Source organism: Colletotrichum siamense (genome assembly GCF_013390195.1).
Source record: "Colletotrichum siamense strain Cg363 chromosome Unknown KSG_Cg363_contig01, whole genome shotgun sequence".
Taxonomy (NCBI): domain Eukaryota; kingdom Fungi; phylum Ascomycota; class Sordariomycetes; order Glomerellales; family Glomerellaceae; genus Colletotrichum; species Colletotrichum siamense.
The window spans coordinates 3,724,230-3,745,464 of NW_023501014.1; the positions used below are offsets into that span (position 1 = coordinate 3,724,230).

Genomic DNA, 21,235 nt, shown 5'->3' on the forward strand with positions numbered 1-21,235 from the left:
CATGGCACGGGTCCTGTTGGTGAGGGAGGGGGATGTGGGAGGGAACCTAGATGGTGTAGGGGAGGTGTGGAAACGACAGGGCGTGAGTATCGATAGGCGTCGATAATATCCCTCCAACGAGGGTTCCCTGTTTGAGGGTTCGATGCGCTCCGAGGTCCCTTCCTCCGCTGTCTGTCAGAAGAGAAGAAAGGCCTGTGCCGACGAGCACTGGAAACAAGAACGACAGAGACAGATGCCGGGAAAGGTGAGAAGGGGGAAATGGGAAAAATTAGGTGCTTTGGCGCGCCAAACGCTGAGGCGCACGTCTTGTCTCATATCTCCCATTCCCTTAGCGACCAAGACAAGTCAGGACGCCCCTCAGGCCGACGCTACGCCAGAGACAGGCAGCTCGCGCGGGAAAAGCAGCGAAGGAAAACGTGTGTCGGTGCTAGAAAGGAGGACGTAGAGTGGCCGGCCGCCAGGACGACGCCGCTTCCGCGCGCCCGCGGCGCCGTTCGAGCCGCCATGGGAACGAATGGTCACTGCGGGACGTTCTCGGGGGCGCGGACGGCCGAGAGTGAGACAAGAAACGGTCTGGCTGATAATTCATGGGTGAGTTTTGGGTGGTAACTGGTCCAGGTAGGCGTGTACCGAGCCAAGTTTGGGGTGGAAATTGGGTGCAGAGGAAATTTCATTTGACCTCCTTTTTTTTTCATGCCCCCCTCTAATCGATATCGCCCGACTCTGACATCAATCTTGGCTTGGATGCACTACTGTCGACTGAAGAATGCCAGCGAGCCACTATCGATTGATTGATGGATTGATCGATGCAAGTGGGCGGAGGGGGACGATAGTCTGTCGACGACGCGAGGAATTATCGCCCAGCGCGTGTTGAATGCGTCAGGGCGCGACACGGCGTAAATTGGCCGAGTTGCAGATTCATGACTCCGGCAGCAGCACCCAAGGCCTTGGGCGGGGGGAGCACCCTCGCATGGTGTCACTGGTCAGTGTCGGGCGGGAATGGGTAAGGGATCGAGGCGATGAGGGTTCGGTAAGAGCGCATGGTATTCAAGGTCGAACGCCGGGCCAAGTCGAGGAGGGGAGGGGGCGTTGTCGGGGGGAGGGAAGTCACTGGTACTTGTAAGTGGCTGTTTCTCTGGAGGACTTCAAGTGGTGGACAGACACACACTCACAGCGTACCTGATGGATGATGGATCGCTTGGCCCATTGGGATCTTCTGAGCCCGAGTCGGACAGCTTTGGCGGGCATATTTTGATGTGCGTGACAACATTCATGTCATGGACGGTGAGATGCGCACATCTCCCCGGAGACACGGACAGGTGTTGCAGGGAAATCCCATTCACGCAAACCAAGGAACTGAAGGCATCTTGGCCGGTGCGTTGGCGGAAGATTCGAGGCGGTCGAGGTGGAAACATGTTGGACGTGGAATCGCTGCGCTGCGCTGTAATGCGCGAGGTGCACCAATCCTCGTCCTTCTTGTCCTCGCCCTCGCCCTCGCCCTCGCCCTCGTCCTCGTCCTCCCCGGGAGCACCTCCTCGTCCTGGTTACGGGCGACGGGCTGACGCACTGGACAGGCACAGGGCCCCTGGGCGCTGCTTGGCTGCGTACCTTGCCTTGCTCTTGCTCTTGCTGTGCAGGTACAGCAGGTACCTAGGATGTGTTCCAACATCGGTTGCGTACTACCTGATGCAGTAGACAGGTGGTACTGCCCGACATCCGTAGGTGGAAGGTGAGGCGCCATCACCGCTCCCCCGCGTCGAGTGTCGAGTGTCGAGTGCTGCTGTCCAACCTCCTCAAACCCGAAAGAGGCAGATGGCGCATGTTGGAGGTGCAGAGAGATGCATCGTGAGAAAGCAGAAACCCCACACTGCGCCGCTGGCTTTTGCTATTGGCGCACGGCGCATGGAGGGCGCCGTATCTGGAAGTTACGGTGCCCTGTCCCCCCAATCCACGATCCTCTCGAGGACGGGGGTCAGGGCCCCTCATCGCTTGAATCTGTGGAGGCCCTGGGACCTGGATGGGGGGACGAGGGCCACAGTCGCAATCTCTCGCAGACTGCAGTGATTTCCACTGGAATTTGGGGCCATTGAGCCATGCCATTGGCGACATTCATTGGAACCCATACCATAGCAGGTGCTGAAGCAACAAGGTACCTGATACTTTCCCTTCTTTCCCTTCCCCCTCCATCCACCCAGCAGCAGCACCACGACCCATCCACAGGCACTGCTGCGCTGCTGCTGCTGCACCAAGCCCCATCCCTCCATCCGTCCAGTCCCCGTCCCTCCTCCACCCACTCCCCCCCTTCCAGGTTCCTTTCGTTCCAGTGCCAGACCCAGTACGGATACCGTTGATTCGAGCACCGCCAGTGGCAGCACCAGCACCAGCGCCAGTACTAGCGACCAGCACTCCCGACTCCCGTCTCTCATTGCGCAAGCCTCTGCCTCCCTTTTTCGAAACGTCGACGTCTCTGCTTCTACCACTCTCCAACAATTCGGTCCAATTCGCCTTGCTTTTCACCCTACTCCCGCTATCCTCTTTTCTTTTTGCTTCTTGCCATCCTCAACTGCCTACCTAACCAAGCAGCTGGTCACTGCCAACCCAACAACCCCCATGTGCCAGATCTAACCGTCTCATTGCTCACGCGACGCAAGGCCCCGGCATCACCATCGCCATCATCTGCCTTCTTCCTCAGTCCGTCCGACCACCCGCATACACCCCGTCCATCCCTCGCCCGGCACACCCCGAACGCCGTCTCTGCGCTACGGTCCCGGAACAGACAACTCAACACAATTACACACTCAGCAAACACAACCAAAGAGGCGTCTTACCTTGCAGAGGCACAACTCTCTCTCCCTCGAGCCACCAAGCGTCCACCAAGCGTCCCTGACCACACACACCCCTCGAAATAGCCGTCTGGTGCCGACCTTGAAACCCTCCCGTCCACCAAACCAATCCTCGATACTCCCGGTACCCAGGGGGCCGCACAGGCCGAGCCACTCTTAAAGCAATTGCGCCTCCGTACCGAAACTGTGTCTTGGGCTGCGCGCCGGTGATTCACTTCAATGGCGCTTTAAACTTCTCTGGCGCTGGCACGCGGTCCCTTCCTTCGACCATCACTCAGATCACTCACCTCACCCTACCTGACCACGATACCACCTACTCACCCACCGAGTACTTGCAAAACTGCTCGCCTACCTAACCCACCATAACCTTTAACCTCGACATTACCGCAGACACCTATCCACCCTCGTGGTCCTGGTTCCTGTCACTTCTCCCACCAAAGAGCATAGACATCCTCTCCCCGCGAACCGCCACGAGGCACTACCTTCCCACACACACACACCCCGTCTATAATACCCTCGACAACCTCCACCACACACGACACCTCAGCATTCGATGTATACGTGCACCTACGGCCGCCGACTACTCTCTGCTCGTTCTCCCCTTGCCGGGGTTACGGCCAATTCGTCGCCATCATGTCGTTACCAGTCGCTATCCAGTCGGCCATTTTCTACTACCTCGCTTGCACACCATGTAACGAGATGAAGGCGTTTAGGAAGGCGAAGAAGAAGGCCAAGGAGGAAAGAGAGGTCAAGAGACGCATAGAAATGGAGCAGCCGGGACTGTACCGCCATCCCGACCCCTTCCACACCAACCCTTACTGGGCCGAGGAGATGGCTATGGGACCCCACCTGCCCAAGAAGTCGGCAAGCAAAAACGCCAGCCAGAGAGGCCTGCAGAGCGCTGGCCGCGCGAGTACCGCTGCGAGTTTTGGATGTGCGAGCACCGCCGCCGAGAGCACCGGTCCCGTCAGCCCGACAATTAGCCAGGAGCAGGCACGGAAACTGTCTGGCGATGGGTGGAACAGGACGTTATACCAACGCGAAGACGAGGAGCTGTGGGGCCACAATCTGTCTGGCATGGGCCACAAGCTCATGGACAACATCGTCGGAGCAGGCAAGACGGCGGGACGCTACGTCGAGGAGAAGCTGGGTCGCGAGAAGGCCATCACAGACGAAGATCGCGAGAACTTCTACACCACGCCGCGGAACCCCCCAGTCAACGACTACCACCCCCCAATTGTCGGAAGCAAGCCTTCTCGTCCCGACGCCCTCAAGTGGATGTTGCAGCCGCCACCACCAGCCAAGCTCATGGAAGGCCGAGTACCCGTCACCAGAACACACAGCACCAGCACTGTCGGCAGCAGAAGAACCATGGCTTCTGAAGAGCCTCCCCTTGACAGGCTCGTCCGCGAAAAGGCGCTCCAGAAGAAGCTGCGGCAGGCAGAGAAGCCCCGCCATGACGAGACACCCTCGGAATCGGAGCTAATCGACTCGCTTATCGGGTCAAGATCTAGAAAGTCAACGGTCTCGAGCAAGAACATGTCCAACCGTAGTCGCAGCCTGTCGCTGGAATCCGAAGTATCATCAGACGGCGAACTGGTAGAGAGAAGACGCAGAGCGCGCGCCAGAAGAGTCCCCGCCACGCCGGAGGAGACGTCTTCGGATGACGACGACTACGTCCAGCACCGCGCTTGGGACTCGCTGGGACACGCGAGCCCTCCCCGACGGCCCAAGCTGGAAACAATCACCAGCTCCCGGTCAAACACCAGACAGGCATTGAAGGCACGGCCAAACGGCACCAGACCTAATGCCACGGCCAAGGACGCCGACATCACACCCAAGGCCTCGACCAACCCGATCGTCCTCAAGTCGGATGAGAACACACCGACTACACCAGCAACCATATCATAACACGTCCCCAGGGACACAAAACTTTCCTTTCCTTGTGGCCCCATTTGCCACTTTTCCATGGGGGGCCATAAACTGCATTATTACAATTTGGGGGGCATAGCGTTCAGGCAAGGGCATCTGCATTACAACGGATTGGATTGGCATCGGCGTTGAGATGTGCGCAAAAGCAGCAAGCAGCATACGGAACATGATTTCTTGATTTTCCCCAAAAGGAGGATTGGCTCTGGGTTGATTTCTTTTTTCTTGCTCACCAAGGGACGACTACTTTTTACTCAGTCGGATCCCTCATTCATTCTCCTTTCTCACTTTGACACTTGGATGCGCACATAGATGCGATCAAGCTTCCACTTCTTTTTCAGCTTCCCTTTGTTATGGCATGCTAGCAAGCAAAATAGGAACATGAGGGTATTATCTCTTTCCGTGACCTTTTCTCTCTTTTTCCATTTCCACCAACCTAATCTCTCTCCGAATCATGATGAACGCCGCCCCATCTTTAAGTAGTGACTTGGAAAAGCGGTAGGTATCCTCCGCCTCGTCTACAAATGCATGCCGCCATCCTCATCATCATCCTGACCAAGGCCTCTCATCTGCTCCTCCATCGCCCGACGAAGCTCCTCGTCCGTCAGCCGGCCGCCGGTCCCATTCGCTCGCTGCCCCGGCTGGGTATCCAGCTGGATCTCGCCGTTGCGTATCGTGCCCGTCTGGAAAGTGCCGTCCAACCACGCAGGGTGCGCGCTCGGCGCAGCAGCAGCACCCGCGCCGTTTGCAGTCCTCTCCTCCTCGTCCCTCGCAGCAGCCAAACCATTCGTCGCCGTCGTCGTCGTCGCAGCAGTCACGGTCCCGTTCACACCCGTTCCATTAGTGCCTTCCGCCTTGTCCCCCTCGGCGTCGACCTCCTCCTTGCTGCGGAACTCGTTCCAGCTGTGCCCGCGCTCCTCGACCTCTGCGCGGATGATGGCGACGCGCTCCTCCATGCGGGCGATGACGGTCTCGTTCTCGCGGATGGCCTCGACGCAGTCCGGGTCCGGGCGGCCGGCGGCGGCGTCGGTGGCGGCGTCGAGGGTTGTCGCGAGCCCTTCGGCGAAGGGCTTGAGCTGGGCGTTGGAGTACTGCAGGTGCAGGATTGAGTTGCGGATCTCGAGGACCTTAAGGTGCAGGGTGGGCAGGGAGAGGTCTTTGAGGGCGGCGGCGAAGCGGGTGGGGGATATTGGGGCGGTGTCGGCAGAGGACATGTTTGTGTTTGTGGTGTTGATTTTGGAGTTTTCTTTTTCTACTATGGTTGGTGAAGTGAGAGGTGAGAAGTGAAGGTAGGTCGAAATGTCGATGTGGTTTTGGTGGAGGGTGGTGTTTCGTTTGTTGGGTTGAGAAGGTGTGACGTAGGTGAGGATGGGCGCGATCGTGCGCTGCTTTGGCGATGGTCGTCGCAGGGTGAGCTTTGGTGTAGGAGTGCAATGGTGGTGTTGCGTAGGTAACGTAGTGCGACGAACAGCTTCCTGCCAAACCTCGGTGCTGGGTTCTTGCTAAGCAGCAGCAACAGCAGGAGCAGCAGGAACAAGTGTAGGTTGCCAGCTAGGTACGCAAACCGCGGGGTGGAAGGTTCCTGCAGTGGGGTTACCAACAGGGGAGGGAGGGAGGAAAGAAAGGTTGGAGGGTGTGGTGATACAACGCCCCGTCGACATCATCCTTATCGATAACGACCAATCGTACCTTAAGGGCCTGCCGGGTCTGACTAAACTCACACCACGCCGTGGTCCGGAACAGACCGCCGCCGAACCGTTGGTGCGGCCCTGATTCCGTCACTCAAAGAATTTCTGGAGTCGATGACTTCTTCGGTGCGCACTCATCGAACCACGCAACGTTGGAAGCCTCGAGAGGAAGTGGGAGCGTTTGTCCCCATTGAGACGGGAATTACCCCCTGGAACACCTGATTTCCACCGAATCCCGCACTCAGCACCGGCGCATTGAGGAGTGAACAAGCTCCCCAGTGCGCTGCAACGACCGGCCCGAACGGGGCTCCCAGGAGCCATGAATACCTCACTCGTCCTCCCCGCGCGATCCCTCCTCGGCCTCGGCCTGCGCGCAACATGCCGTCGTGCAGCCGCCAACAGCTCGAACTCTCCGCTGCGACTTCTCTCGACGTTCTCCGCCCCCCGCGTCACGAGGTCATCATGGTCACCACTCCATCGTAACCTCTGGCCCTCGCCCGCAGCGAGGGCGACGCAACCCCGCTACGCCTCCTCCTCGTCCGCCAAATCCACAATCATCCGCGAATACGAAGACCTCCCCGCAGACTACAGAGACAAGACCGGCCTCCCCTTCCGCGAGAAGGACCTCACCGCCGCCGAGGTCAAGGCCGTCTTCGGCCCCGCGATCAAACCCAACGCCGCCAACCGCCTGCTCAGAATCCTCCACGGCCGCCGCGTCGCCGGAACCCTCGACGACCCGATCTTCACCGTGAACACCGCCTCCTTCCGGCCCGAGCAGCGCGCCGCCGCGCTCGAGTACCTCCGCGACAACGTCCCCGTCGACGAGATCCTCAACGCCGGCCTGCGCGCCGAGGACGAGCTCGCGCAGCTGGAGAAGGAAATCGCCGAACAGGCTGACGGCGACGCTGCCGCCGACACCGACTCGGCCAAGACATCCCTCAGAAACAGCGACAAGAACAACGCTCCCGAGGAGGTCAAACCAGACCCGGTGTACGGCTACAGCGTCATGGACGCCATCCGCGCCAAGAACCAGGCCAAAGCCCGCGAGGAAGAAGCCCGTCTCGCGCGCGAGGCCGCAGAGAAGGGCCTCCCCCCACCCGTGCCCGGCGGCGCCGTCGCCACGGTCCCCATCAAGCGGCCGCCCATGAGCCCGCGCATGCAAAAGTGGCAGGAGCAGGGCCAACTCACCTCCAACCTCGACGCCCCGCCGGAGCTCACCCTCTTCGAGCGCCTGCTGCCCTCCTACGCCGTCGTCGCGCTCCTCGTCGGCGCCCTCGCCGCCGCCGCCATGGTCTACTCCCCGCCCCACGACACCGAGCGCCTGTACCCCGAGGTCTCGGCCTCCACCGCGACCGTCGGCTTCCTCATCGGCCTCAACGCCCTCGTCTACGCCGCCTGGCACGTCCCGCCGCTGTGGGGCTTCCTCAACCGCTACTTCATCATGGTGCACGGCATGCCGCGCGCCGTGACGATGCTGACGGCCAACTTCTCGCACGCATCGCTGAGCCATCTGGCGACCAACATGGTCGGCCTGTGGTTCGTCGGCACCGCGCTGCACGACGAGATCGGCCGCGTGAATTTCCTGGCGATATACATGGCCTCCGGCGCGCTCGGCCTGCTCGGCAGCCTGACCATCTACACGCTGCGCGGCATCCTGACGGTGTCGACGGTCGGCGCGTCGGGCGCGGTGTTCGGCACGGCGACGGCGTACTTTTGGATGCACCGCTTCGATACGTTCAAGATCTTGGGCTTCCCGCCGGACCCGATGAACGGGCCGCAGGGATTGGGTTTCCTGGCGGTGCTACTGGGTGTGCATATTGCCGCGCTGTTCCGGAGGGGCAAGCAGACGGTCGACCTGACGAGCCATTTGTGTGGAATGTTGGCTGGGTTGATTGGCATTGAGCTTGTTACCGGCAGGAAGGAGGTTCCCAAGGCGAGGGAGGATCTCGTGAAGGATGCCCCGCCGAGGGAGGATGGGGATGAGAATGTGAAGGCATGAGGGGACGTGTGTGTGATTTAGTAGATTAGAGTGAGTGATATGGGGCAGCGGATGATGGATAGAAATGTCCTACTGTACTACTATATAGTGTACGCAAATACCACTTTTGAATTCTTAGCAAATGTCGCTCGCTCTCGAAAAATTGCTTGTGAGTGTCTTCCAAAGTTCAGTGTGGTGGCCGAATCTCTTCTGTCAGGGAGGAGGCGGTCTGAGCAGCCGAGTCAAGTTCGTCGTCCCGCACTTCCACCGTCATCTTGTTGTACATGAGGAATACGCAGAAGCAAGCCTTGCGGTGAAAAGATAGCAAGGGCCTTCAAGCCGCCTATTAGACGAAAAGCATATAGGATCTCGTTATGACATGGCCCTGCCCTGGAACAACAGACCTTGCATTTTGAGGTACAGCATAAAGAGGTCAACTGGCGTTTATATACCCCAGAGATGATGGCGAAGCTACTAATGGCCGTACATCCATAGGGGTAAACTTTTTGCATTTAGTTCGAACACAACGACTAAGAAGCGGGACTCGATCTCTCGGGTTGTTGAACGATAACGACATTGGGCTGATGACGTATGCTGAGTTGCTGTTGCTTCGAGCTCTTCCACCGTTTTCTATCTAGGCCTTGGATCAACAGTGCGTACGAGACTCGGCAAGTGTTTCCGGATGGCTCAGCGCGTCATTCTGCGGCTGTGCCATCGCACGAATGGGGAATCAATCCGTCTCCCAGGATTCGACTTAAGAAGACGGTATTTCTACCGCAAATTAACGAGTTCCAGTCGATTGCCGCAGCAGGCTTCCTTGAAAATGACCACTCATCGCCGTCCTCTAGTCGTCACGCTCAAGTCTTCGTTCAGTTCCTTGCCGGAAGGATAAAAATCAAACGCTGGAACTGACGATAAGATGTTTTTAATCAAATTGATTTCGATCTCTGGGTAGACTTGTTATTTTGAGTGTAACCAGCAACCCGGCCATCCCGCCAGTAAAACAGCAAGCAAGGAAGAGTAATCGGGGCTTCACTTTGTTGGACTCATTGATACTCCACGTTTGGCTTCTTCTCCGATTAATTCGAAATCAAACACGCAAATACACAGTGGACGAAAAGAACGTTGGGTCTACCACCACTGCAAGCGGAACCACCAGGGAAACCAAAATCTGGCAGGAGAGATTGGCGTCTCAATGAACGGGAAACCAATTTTCAACCTGTAGCAACCAAGATCCCGGTTAGAACAAAGTCTCATTTTGCCCGTTCTTTTCAACACTTGGAACCTCTCTTACTAAATAGTTCCTCCGTCATTCTACATGGAAACCTACTCCGTGCGCTGGCTCATCTAGAATAGCGATTCGTATATGGGGCGATGGTGGTCAGGTCGGTGATGTATATATTCAGCTTTGCCACGCTACAAGCCTTATGCCAAGCAACAGATAGCGAGGTTGAGTGAGAGAATTTCACTTTAATGGTGACTTGGAAGACGGGCAAACGGTAACGCAGAGATTCGTCCGCCACTGTCGATGAAGTCTGCAGACTACGCTTCTTTTCCGTCTGTCATCCTTGCCACTGGGTTATTTGACGAATACATCCGAATCCGAACATTTCAGAAGACCTTGAACCTTTGGATTCAGCCACAATGCTTGGTGTAAACCTTGAAGATGTAATCTCACAAAAACGCCCCAAGAGAATATGTCGATTGCCTGTTCTTTCTTTCTTCAGATCTTGACTCACAAAGTATGCCGCCTTTTATATCCCCAGAATTATCACCAGCATTTGGTACGATGACATACCCTCCTTTCCGGCCGTGAGACATTTGCTGATCAGCAGAGCTCTCATCCTAATACGCCACTTGAAGGCAGCTCAACTTTTGCGTACTTCTTCTCCAAAACCAGCTCAGAGCAGATCATACATATCAGGCCATCGCAGAATCATGCAGCCTTGATAGCCACAGCAGAAAAGCCGTAGATCTCTAAGCTGGATGTCCAACCGACAACTGTTCATTGTCCAGCAGGCATCGTTCTCTTCTACAGCCATTACTAACCCTACCGGATCTATGAGGCGTCTTACCTTACTTGGAACCCTCCTACAAATGTCCTCTGTCTTTCCAGTTGCCTTGATTCAAGATCAAAGTTGCTCACCAAATTTTACACGCCAAATTTGAATTTTGAATCAAGTGGTATAATTGAGTCGTTCCTGAGGCACGTCCGTTCCTGCCTCGTTTCTATCTTGTACACACGTTTTGGGAGTCTATGCTATAAACATGATCTTACACGAGGTCATTAACTGCCTCTCATTTACAAACCCTTTCTCATCATACAGCCACGCGGGCAGCGACACCTGGCCCCGTCACCCCAGGCTGCTTCTGCGCCGGCGCGGACGCCAACCTCCTCAACGGCTGCACCGAAATCTGCGTCGTCACGACATTAATATCCTTAATCTCCACCTCAATGAGATCATCCACCTTGATCTCCGCCATCTTCGCGAACCCGCTCAGCTGCGCCAGATCAATCGACGCCGAGAGGTTATAAAAGCTCGCCAGGCGCCCGCGCAGGCCGAACGCGTACAGCCCGTCCACCACAAACGTGAACGTCGCGGGGAGCGGCGCCTCGCCGAAGCGCCACGCGCGCAGCAGCGCCTGCGCGATCCACTGCGTCGGGCCGTCCTTGTTGTCGACCTGCTTGATCTGGCGCTGCTGCGCCTGCAGCATCGGCAGCGCGGGGGCGAGGGTGCTCCGCCTCCACGGGAGGAAGTCGGCCTCGGCGCAGTCGGTGCCGGCGAGGGAGGTCTGCGTGGCGCGCTCGCGGGCGAGGGCGGCGTGGATCTGCCAGTGGACGACGAGGTCTGCGTAGCGGCGGAGCGGGCTGGAGGACTTTGCGTAGGCGTCGAGGCCGACGGAGTAAAAGGGCGCCGGGTCGATGGCGAGCTCGGAGGTGCCGACGAGGGCGAAGAGGGCGTGGAGGGTCTCGACGGGGATAGGCTTGCCCTTGAGGGTGAGGGGGTCGAGCTGCGTCCTGCGGAAGGCGGCGAGCGCGGACTTGTTGCGGATGGCTTCGGGCTGGGTGCTGTAGGGGATGGGGATCTTGCGCTCGGCGCAGAAGCGGGCGGCGACCTCGCCGGCGGTGTGCATGAGGCGCTCGACGAGGCGGTCGGCCTCGGTGGTGGCGTGGTCGGAGAAGCGGATGAAGGGGTCGCCAACCCAGATGATGGAGGAGCCGGGGATCTGCGGGTCGCCGTAGGCGGAGGTGGGCGCGAGGGAGACCTCGGGGGCGTTGAAGCGGGCTTGGAAGGGGGGCAGCTGGCCCTTCTTTTCGCGCTGGTGTTTGAGGGCTTTGCAGAGGCGGTTGAGGAGGAGGAGGTTGTCTCTGTCGGTTTGGGAGAGGGCGGAGGCTTTGGTGATTTGTTTTGTTGGTGTGGAGGGGGGCGGCGGGGTTCCGACGGAGAAGGGGGTTGTGGAGGGTTGCTGGGTGAGGAGGCCGGGCAGGACTGCGGCGACTTCGTTTTTGGGGACATGGAGGACGTTTTTGATGATGCCGGGCTCGACCTTGTGGTCGAGAATCTGGCCCTGGTCGTTGACCTTTGCGCTGAAGGTCAGGGTGGGCTGGCCCGGGTCGAGCGAGAATTGCTGCTCGAGGTCGCGGGGGAGCATTTTGTTCGGGAAGCCGGGGAGGTAGAGACTGGAGGGTGCTTGCTGGAGGCGGCGGGCGACGTCGGAGTGGGGGTCGATGGTCGAGGCCGGGTCGGCGATGTGGACGTGGATCCAGTATACGCCGGGCGTGTCAGTCGATTCGACGGAGAAGCCGTCGTCGACGTCTGTCGTCGACTCGGCGTCCACGCAGAAGACGGTCGTGTCTCCCCAGTCCCGTCTGCTCCCGGCGGCGATGTCTGGCCTGAGTGAGGCATTGACGTCGACGAGGGGCATCTGGATTGGGGTGCCTCTGTGGACTTTCGTATCAGGGAAGCGATACTCGTAGCGGGCCGGGATATCCCACGGCGGGATCCAGCCGATCTCTTGGAGGAAGGTGAAGGCGGTCCAGTGGGCGAGCCACTCGTCTTGTGTGTAGCAGTTTGTCAGGCGCAGGATCGTGGATCCAAGGGTCTCAAGCTGCGACGCCTTGGGCACGATGCGGTGGCACGCCCAGAGCTCCATGAACCGGATGTAGTCCAGGTCCCGGTTGCTCCACATCATGACCTTGTCCGCCTCCTTCTCGCTGGGCCCGATCATGCCGTGCGGCGTCCACTCTCTCCTCTTCCGACTGGCCTCGATGACGCCCCGCGCCTTGAGGATGAACTGGCCGAGGCTGTTCTGCTTCAGGAGCGTCAGGGACTCGGCGGGCTTCTCGCGCAGCGCCGCGCCCTCGATCAGCTCGCGGACCTGGATCTCCGTCCTGCGCAGGATGCGCGCGTCGGAGTCAGGCCGCACCTCATAGATGTAGTTGCGCCGGTGCCATCGGAGGTTCAGGGGCCGGAAGCCCCACTCGTCGCGCTGCAGGGCGCAGTGCACGGCGTACAGGGCGTGCGGGGGAAACTTGTCCTTAACCTTGAGAAATTCGGGCAGCAGCTTCTCTGCAATTTCCTCGAGGCTCAGGTAGTCCGGCTTGTCGGGGAGCGCGAGAAAGCCACTGGCGTGGTCGAGCTTGTCGTGGGCCTGATAGAAGGAGACGGAGTTGGCGCGGAAGGTTGTCAGGGCCTCCTGCAGACGGGCGGCGGTCGCGAGAGCGTCTTCGTTTTTGCGGTGGGACAGCACGTTGCGTGGGTTAGAGACTGGCTTCGGGGGGATGATGTCTGTAATGTGGCGGAAGCTGGCGGGGTTGATGAAGTTTGTGAGGGTGAAGAGCGTGGGGATGTTTTGCTCGGGGACGACTTCGCCTGTGCTCATGTAGAAGTATTTCAGGCCATGGTGATCGCCGAGACAGATGGCCAGGATCGGCAAGCGTCCTGATCCGTACCTGCGTCTTGTTAGCAGAGGCGTTGTGCTGTCATGGCATTTCGAATCTCACCTCGTCTCCACCAGATCACCGGCCACAAGCGCCGACGTAGACCCTCGCAAGTCCTCCAACTCGTCGCCGTCGTAAAGAGCGCGATTCGCCTGGCTTTTGTTGTCGTTGAAATCGGTATACTGGCCGTTGATCGCCTCCGTCGAACCCGGAAGCATGTCAGGCCTTGTCAAGTAGTTGGACAGCGGGATGTCTCTGGTCGGGAGATCCGACAGTAGACGCTTGGCGGGAATGTGGTTCTCAGACTCCCAGGCTCGGAGACGGTCCCTGATATCGGACTGCTCACGAATCCTTTCCATTTCCTCGGCCGAGAGGTCGTGGGATGCGACCCGGGGTCTCATTGCGCCTCCTCCTCGTCCTCCCCTGCCGCGTCCCCTGCCACCTCTTGCATTCGTGAATCCCCGGTTTCCGCCACGTGACTGAGTTTGCTCATCAGTAAAGTGATTTACGATATAAAAGCCTTCACCGGGGAACTCACTCTCGATGGGCTGGCGTGGGTCTCTTGAAAGCTAGAGCCGGTGACCACCCAGGAAACCGGCGTCCTGGCCGTGAGACTCTGAAAGCGGCCAGACGGCCGACTCAATCTGGACAACATCTCTGGCAAAACTTTAGCGATGTTGTGAAGAAATTGTGATGAGTGGCGGCCCTCACCATGAGTCCTCGGGATCTCAGAGCGCAGTGCACCAAAATTTCTGGCCGTGACGTTTGGCCACCTCGGACCCACCCGGTTCCACAAGCGCGCTGTCACGTGACTGGATTGAAAAGCGTATTGCAATGCAGCGATATATTTGGACCTTTGCCTCTGGGATTCCATACTTCCATCACCCATCGTTGACGGATGAGTTTCAGTAGCTGAGCGCAGTGCGTGGTGTCAAGCCCAAGTGGACAGGATCATGTCAGTCTCATCAGGACGGAGAGCGTTGAGAGAACAAACTTCTCTGGACCAACACACACAAGACACAGCCGGTGCATTGTGAACCAGGCTCAAACTGTCGCAGATGCACTACAGAGCGAAAACCCTGAGGCGCGGTTGTACGGCCAATTGATGTTGAGATGCCTCCACAGACTGACCTCACATCGCTTGCAGTCATGGTCTAGTACCTGCTTAATGTAGCCTACAGATTCTACGCAACGTTCCTCACTCTCACTCCACACGCCTCACGACCATAGAATCTACGTGTGCCATGAGACCTGTACCGACAAAGCTAAGGTTTCCCAATAAGGCAGTGGATACAACCCCCGGCGCCGGTCCGGCCCCACTCCCAGACACTCACCACCGGACACGGATGATCGTCGTTGCCTTGGTTCCAGACCTTGACGGTAATGGACGCAAGCCAGGAACAAACCTCCCGTGGCTTCAAGCCACGCAAATCCGGGCGTCATCATCACCCTTCGGCCCGAACTGCCTCCCCCGACCTGTCTCGGCTCCCACCAGCACCGGGTCTCCACTGCCGCCCCAAGTCTCAGTTCACTACCGAATACTTAAGGTGCCATGTCCGCCGATCCGGTCCGAATCCGTCCCTCCCCCCCAAAAAAAGAGGCGCAAACAGTGATCGTCAAAATTTCATCATTGACAGACACCAAAAAGCATCCACCGCAATCTTGCCCGGCGCCTGTTCACATGGCCAACACGCCCCAAATGACGAATTCCACACTGCCTAAGCTCATGCCACATGGGTTTCTCCTTCGACTGACATGTCAGTTGACAATTGACAATCTGCTGCGACGCAAGAATCAGGCGAGAATCCGTCCATCAAGCTTAATCCCAATCCCCTCCCCACCCGAGGAAATGCAACCGCAAAGTCACCGTCAATACCACCCCAACTCACCAACCTCCCCCGGAAGAACCCCCCGTTTCACCAACCCAGAATGTTTCGTTTTGCACAAAATCCTTCCCGCGGAGATAAAATAAAGTACTCCGAAACAGAAACCTGCCAGGAACCAGGGGGGGGGGGAAGGGCAAGAATTTACCAAGGCGCACGTGGCATTGTAAGGTAAATCAAGCAACAAGTCTCGGCACGTCCAAGCTCCCCTTCCTCCCCCCTTCCTCTCCAGTACCTCACAAAAAGACTGTGCATCTGTGTCTACAACCGTCCCTGCAAGCAAAGAACCACACCGCCTCATGACAATGTAATCGCGCTCAAATCATCTGAACATCGGGCGCAGCCAGTCCAAACTCTCCCTCCCAGCGCCCGTTTCCCATCACAAAAAAAGAAGCATCCTGCCTTCCTTCTCAAGCGTTCTAGCCACAGGCAGGGAAACCCCTCGACGTTCCCCCCCCCAAAGTGCCGGGACACTAACCAACCTCACGAAACGAAACCAACCCCTAAAATGAACCCGCACCCCAAATTGAACCCCGATAACTAACCCACGGAAGACGACCCTTCCGAACCACGCTCCAAATCATCTCCCCCCCACCCGCCGGGAATGGAAATACCACTACCGAAAAAAGAACCATCGTCTGGCTTGCCAATAGAGCCCGTCGGTGATGATCTGACCTCATACAGAACAAACCAGGCTACCTACTCTTTCCCCAAGAAGAAGAAGAAGCCAAACTTCCCCCCCCGTCCCCGCCCCCTCATTCCGTAGCCGTGACGTGAACCAACACCAAACATGAAAAGCCCAGCCAGCAGCCCCGAGCGCAAGAACCGCAAGCAGAAACTACCGTTAGATTTCACTGCCCGCAACAAGCAACAGATCCAGGGGTCCATCCCATCCCATCCCAATTCCCATTCCATCACATCCCAATGCCCCCCGTCTCATCATATCACATCACCATTACACACTACACATTACTCACATCCCATACCCACAGACCGCCGTTTATCCAAAATATGCCAATGTCATCCTCATCCTCCCCAGCGCGACGAGCAACAACAGCTGCAGTAGGAGATAATCTCTGTTTCACACACACAGCACGACGTCCGAGTGGCTTAACGCCGAGGGAGCTATCAACCAGGTTCCTGGGTTCAGCTTCACCCTCTTATTGCCCATGCCAGCACAATCCTGCGACGATCCATCGCCCGTCCGACGCCATGATCCTCGCGTTGTAATCTACTTACCGCCCTCGCAGCGCTTGCACACCTACCTACCTAGCTGCCTGCCTGCCTGCCTCCAAAACGCTGACACGCTGCACCTCGAATGATTCTCTCCTGTGACAAGCACGGAATGCAACGCAGCCCAAACCTTCCCACGGACACGTTCACGTCTCCTGCATGTCACATACGAATCAGACACCAAAAAACGTGTCGCGGCGGCACAGGTGGGAGTTAAATTCTTCTTCTTTTTTTGTGAGAGGGGGCGGACGCCTGTGAGCGATGCCGTTGACAAATGCTACGCTACAACCCATCTTATCCTTCTCCCCTTTGAGCAATGATCCGCCTCTCTGGACGGGTCCATCACTCTGTGCGTGTGATGAAATGAAAAAGTGACAGGCGGAAACCGCGGCAGTTCCCATCTCCCTACAGTAACTCCTCCCCCTCTTATGCACTTCGCTATCACCGTCTTCCAACTCCTGGCTGTGAAGCCCCTCCCGCGCACACAAAAATCGCTCTTGAGAGAATATTCGGGGAACAAAAGGGAGATAATAGACACTATGAAAATAAATATGTATACATATTTGATTTGGGGGTATAAGAAACAGTGCTGCTAGTGTCATTACGTCGAGTCTTGCAATCTCGCTGTTGGAGTCTAACGGGCGTCGTAAAATTTGCGGTTCGAATTAAAGGGTCTGAGCATGGGCTGCAGCAAGTCAAGCATCCCATACCGCAGCGTTATGCTTGTCCACGCCGGACCTTGTTCCAAAACCGCTTCATGACGCCGCGGTCATTGGTCTGAGCGTTCCACTGGTCCATGGCCGCGAACTGACGTTCAATGCTTTCTTTTGACGTCCCATCCCGGGCAAACGCGGGCGCGGCAAAGTCGTCTCGCAATGCGTTCGACTGGGATTTCCTGCCGGGCGCGGGAGGGCAGCATTTTGCCTGCCAGCCGTAGATCTGGTCGTCGTGAGCCCGCAGGTCGGGTCGAGTGAGGGTCATGCGTAGCGTCATCTCCCGCGTCTCGGCCGCTGCGTACTCGTTGGTCGACGGCTGAGGGGAATATGCCCTGTCGCCCTTCAATGGCGGTGGCGGCCGGAGGGCGGTAGCATTTTCCAGTGTCTGAGGCGTCTTGGGGGAGTCCGAGTCGAGAGAACCATCCTCACTGTATATCGACGACCTATCGTCCGCAAGGAAAGTGCGGAGGTTGTCCGACTCGTCTGCTGGTACCGCCTTTGAGCGTCTGCTCTTGCGGTCCTTGCTGTTCCTTGCCGCCTCTGGAGACATGGCTTCCCTGGACGGGAACCCAAACTCAATGACCTCGTCAAACCTTTGCGGCGATGCAAGATACGCACGAAGCTTTAGGCGGGCCTCGGGATCTTGGTAATGTGCGGCCTCGGGGTCAAATGCCGCCACGGTGTCTTGCGGACTGTGTTTCGGTGTGATGAGAGACAGGGCGCGGGATCTGCGGCGGCCATGACCCGGAGAGGTGGCTTGGGGGCTGCTCGGGGCGTTGCCAAATATCGGAGAGCCGGGGTTGCTCGTAACGCCTTGCGTTGTGCCAGGCCGGTTCATGTTGAGCGAAGTGCGGCCGAAAGGCATCTTGGATATGGACAAGTGCCTGCGAAACGACGGCCTGCGCTGTTTCGGGGCTGGCGCCTCCTCTTGTAGGTTCTGATGGTAGTCATCAAGGTGCAGGCGCAGATCCAAGTCGTCATCCTCTTCCAGCCAACGAAAGCTGTCGTAAAAAGAATCCCGCTTGTTCTTCGGCGACGTTGGAAACGTCGGCAGGATCTTCTCCGGCAGCTGCTTCTTCTTCTGTTCCGGCCGAACAGGCTTGGACTTCTTTGGCACCTCCCTCTGGCTCGGCTGGGACTCCATGGTCTGGGGTCGGACCGACAATGTCGGGCTCCACAATTCGTCTTGTCCTACGACGCTTGACGCTCTCCTTCGGACCTTGTAGACGGCCTCATCAGCCGGGTCGAGAATGATGTCGTGCCTGCGGTTCAGGCCCGAGGCGAGCTGCTCTTCGGTGATGATGTGCCTCTTTTTGATCTTGTCGGGAAGGCGGACGTAGACAGACGAGGCGCCGGTGGAGGTGACACGGGACCGGCGAGAGTTGCGTCTCTTGACCCGGTCGGAGACTTGGTCGGAGGCAAGCCTGGCCTGTCGTGCCTTGCGGCGCTGCTTGATGGTCTGGGTCTGCGGGTTGGGGCTGGTTTCCGGACGGTCCAGGAAGGGGTCGAGGAAGTTTGGTGTTTGGGGGGGAGCCGGTGCGAGGCTGGCGAAGTGAAGTCTTTCGAGGGAGCTAAAGTACTGTGGAAATATTTAGCAGCGATACAGAGGCAAGATGGCGGAATGTAAGTGAGATCAAGAATGGAATTGAATTGAGAAACAACGAGGGCATGCAATGTCTTAATGCAGGAACGAGCGAAGGGGTTGAGCGAGAATGCGGGAGCCGTGGCCATGGTGTTCCTGGCGCGGTACCAATGCCAATGCCACTGGGCCTGAGACTGGGACTGGGACTGGGTGACTGGGTACGGCTTCTCCAAGAACTGGGTCTGCCTGCGTGCGCTGCGCCTAACTAAGGTATTCGCGAAGGAAGAGCGTACCGTGTAGGGTATGCCTGTGCTCGTTCGTACCTGTGGTGGTGTCGTGTTGCGTCGTGTTGTGCTGTTGGTGGGCGGGACCTGCATTGCATCTGCTGAGATGCATGACGGATGGAGCTTTACTAGTATGGAGAGGGAAACGATGCCGCAGTTGAGTTGCAGCAGGAGGAGTAGAAGAAGTAGTCGTTGCAGATGCGCAGCACTTGCATCACTTGCACACCAGCCGCCGACAAGACATCGAGATCAGCAACGAGGAGCGACAGAAACAGAGCAAGCTCGGGACGAAGCTCGGGGTTGGGGGTAAAAGCCTTAATCCAGCCATTTGGAGTTTGGGGGTCGGTAATTGAGAGGCGGGCAGAAAGAGGCAGAGACAGAAGGAGAAAGAAAGGTACACTGGTACATGACCAACAACTGGAAACACCTCAACTCCCACCTGAGATGGACCATTATTGAGTGGGCTGAGGTACCGTGGGGAGCAGGCCCTGCCTCCCTCCCAGTCCCAAGGCTAGGTAGGTACTGGTAGTGATGATCCATGACTTCACGGAAGACTCCAGCCAGTCAGTCCAGCCCAAAGTGCAGAGTGCCAGCCCACCGACCTGTGTTCAATTGAGACAGGAGCAACGGCCTTCGGAATAGGCAAAGAGCGGCGGCACCTTCAAGGCGTCAAGCAAGAGCCATCCATATGCCGCCCTGCCCTGGGCCGGACGTGTGGGAAAAGCGTCCGTGGAGCACGTCAAGTCAGGTCAGTGCATCGGCGCCAGTGCCCGCGTCAGTGCATCCTGCGCTGCTGCAGCTCTGCATACGGTATTGATGCAAGGTGCATGACCCAGGTCTAAAGTCTACCTAAGTCTGCCTTCAACTCAGAAGAGGGCCAGAAAAGGGCGGCGAACAGACACGATACACGACACCATGGGGGAATAGCCTGCGAGGCCACGCCGCACCAGAGACACCATGCGCGCAACCGGTCTAGCTCCATGCTCCTTTTTAGCCCACGGCACCACTTGGCGGCCCGGGGGGCTCCATGGAATGTGGGAAGAGAAGGGGAATTGGGATGGTCCAACAGAGAGAGAGAGAGAGAGGCCGTTGCAAGACCACCGCCGTACTTGAGCAATCTTTGGTACGGCAAATGCTAGGCTTTGGGATGGGGCTTGTTGGAGGGAGGGATGTGACGAACGAAGACGAACGATATCGGCGGGACAGAGGAGAGACAATGACGGATCTTCGGCCCCAAGATTGACAACTCCCGATCTGCAACGAGCCAGACTGAGACAAAAGTCGTTCGGTCCTTTCCTTGGGGCTCTCCCTCTAGCACAACGGCAATTGACTGACGATGGCTGGATTTTGTGGACCAGGCTGCCCAGTTTGGATAGGTGTGCTGATAACCCAGAGAAGGCAGGCAATATCAGGGCAAGCCGTGTTGGGACGATAAAGAGACGGGATTGGAAGAGATGAGGCTGGGCACGCGAGAGAGGAGGTCCCGAGAGCGCGGACACGACGAGATTGGACACACAGGACCCTGGTGTTGTTGTTGTTGATTGTCTGTTTTTGGGAAGTGTTATTTCTCGCAGTTGGCGAGTCATCTTCCCAACACCAAGGTCGCGGCGAGTCGTTGTCCAATACGAGTGCGTGATGGCCTCTCTCTCTCTCTCTCTCTGCGTGTGTTTGTTTGTGCCTCACCCCTCACTTCTTTCTCGTTCGTTCTCTCTGCGCGTCCTCGCTCTTCAGCGGCTGGCTGGCATGCATGTGCAGACTAGCGCACATCGTCTTCACGCTTACGCCTGTGCCTGACAACACACTCTCGCCCGCGCTGACTGGCTGCGTCGGAGGTGATATTGGGGGTCGAATGCATGAAGGTGTGGGGGGAAGACGAACAGCTGGGGGCAGAGGGAAGAGGCTGCTGGGTGTTGGTTGGACGGAAAAGAATGCGTGGTGATGGGGGCATGCTGTGAGTGTGTGTGCGCGCGGTAAGGGGTTGAGAGGGGAGACAGTTGAGGCTAACGCGGGCGGTTCTTTTGGGTGCATGTCTCAGTGGACGGTGGATGCTGATGAACACCAAACACCCACAGCAGCGGCAGCAGCAGCCAATTCGCTTCCACAGGGACCTGAGCTTGAACGGGAAGCAATCCCAATGTGAAGGGAAACGAACCCACA

General features: G+C 57.7%; 5 protein-coding genes across 5 annotated transcripts; 2 read left to right on the forward strand and 3 right to left on the reverse strand.

Moving 5' to 3' along the window:
* Positions 1-3,476: 3,476 nt before the first annotated feature.
* CGCS363_v000962 (uncharacterized protein) lies at positions 3,477-4,754 on the forward strand (the record flags this gene model as incomplete). Its single annotated transcript, XM_036632811.1, has 1 exon — positions 3,477-4,754. The coding sequence occupies one exon, from the start codon at positions 3,477-3,479 to the stop codon at positions 4,752-4,754; it is 1,278 nt and encodes a 425-aa protein (XP_036502322.1).
* Positions 4,755-5,290: 536 nt separating this feature from the next.
* CGCS363_v000963 (uncharacterized protein) lies at positions 5,291-5,986 on the reverse strand (the record flags this gene model as incomplete). Its single annotated transcript, XM_036632812.1, has 1 exon — positions 5,291-5,986. One exon carries the CDS (start codon positions 5,984-5,986, stop codon positions 5,291-5,293), a length of 696 nt encoding a protein of 231 aa, XP_036502321.1.
* A 793-nt stretch (positions 5,987-6,779) lies between these two features.
* On the forward strand, positions 6,780-8,459 carry CGCS363_v000964 (Rhomboid protein 1; the record flags this gene model as incomplete). Its single annotated transcript, XM_036632813.1, has 1 exon — positions 6,780-8,459. One exon carries the CDS (start codon positions 6,780-6,782, stop codon positions 8,457-8,459), a length of 1,680 nt encoding a protein of 559 aa, XP_036502316.1.
* A 2,298-nt stretch (positions 8,460-10,757) lies between these two features.
* On the reverse strand, positions 10,758-13,781 carry cyt-4 (Mitochondrial protein cyt-4; the record flags this gene model as incomplete). Its single annotated transcript, XM_036632814.1, has 2 exons — positions 10,758-13,392; positions 13,444-13,781. 2 exons carry the CDS (start codon positions 13,779-13,781, stop codon positions 10,758-10,760), a joined length of 2,973 nt encoding a protein of 990 aa, XP_036502315.1.
* A 3,432-nt stretch (positions 13,782-17,213) lies between these two features.
* On the reverse strand, positions 17,214-19,171 carry CGCS363_v000966 (uncharacterized protein; the record flags this gene model as incomplete). The annotated part of the gene is made up of 2 exons (XM_036632815.1): positions 17,214-18,791; positions 19,118-19,171. 2 exons carry the CDS (start codon positions 19,169-19,171, stop codon positions 17,214-17,216), a joined length of 1,632 nt encoding a protein of 543 aa, XP_036502318.1.
* Between the last annotated feature and the right edge of the window lie 2,064 nt (positions 19,172-21,235).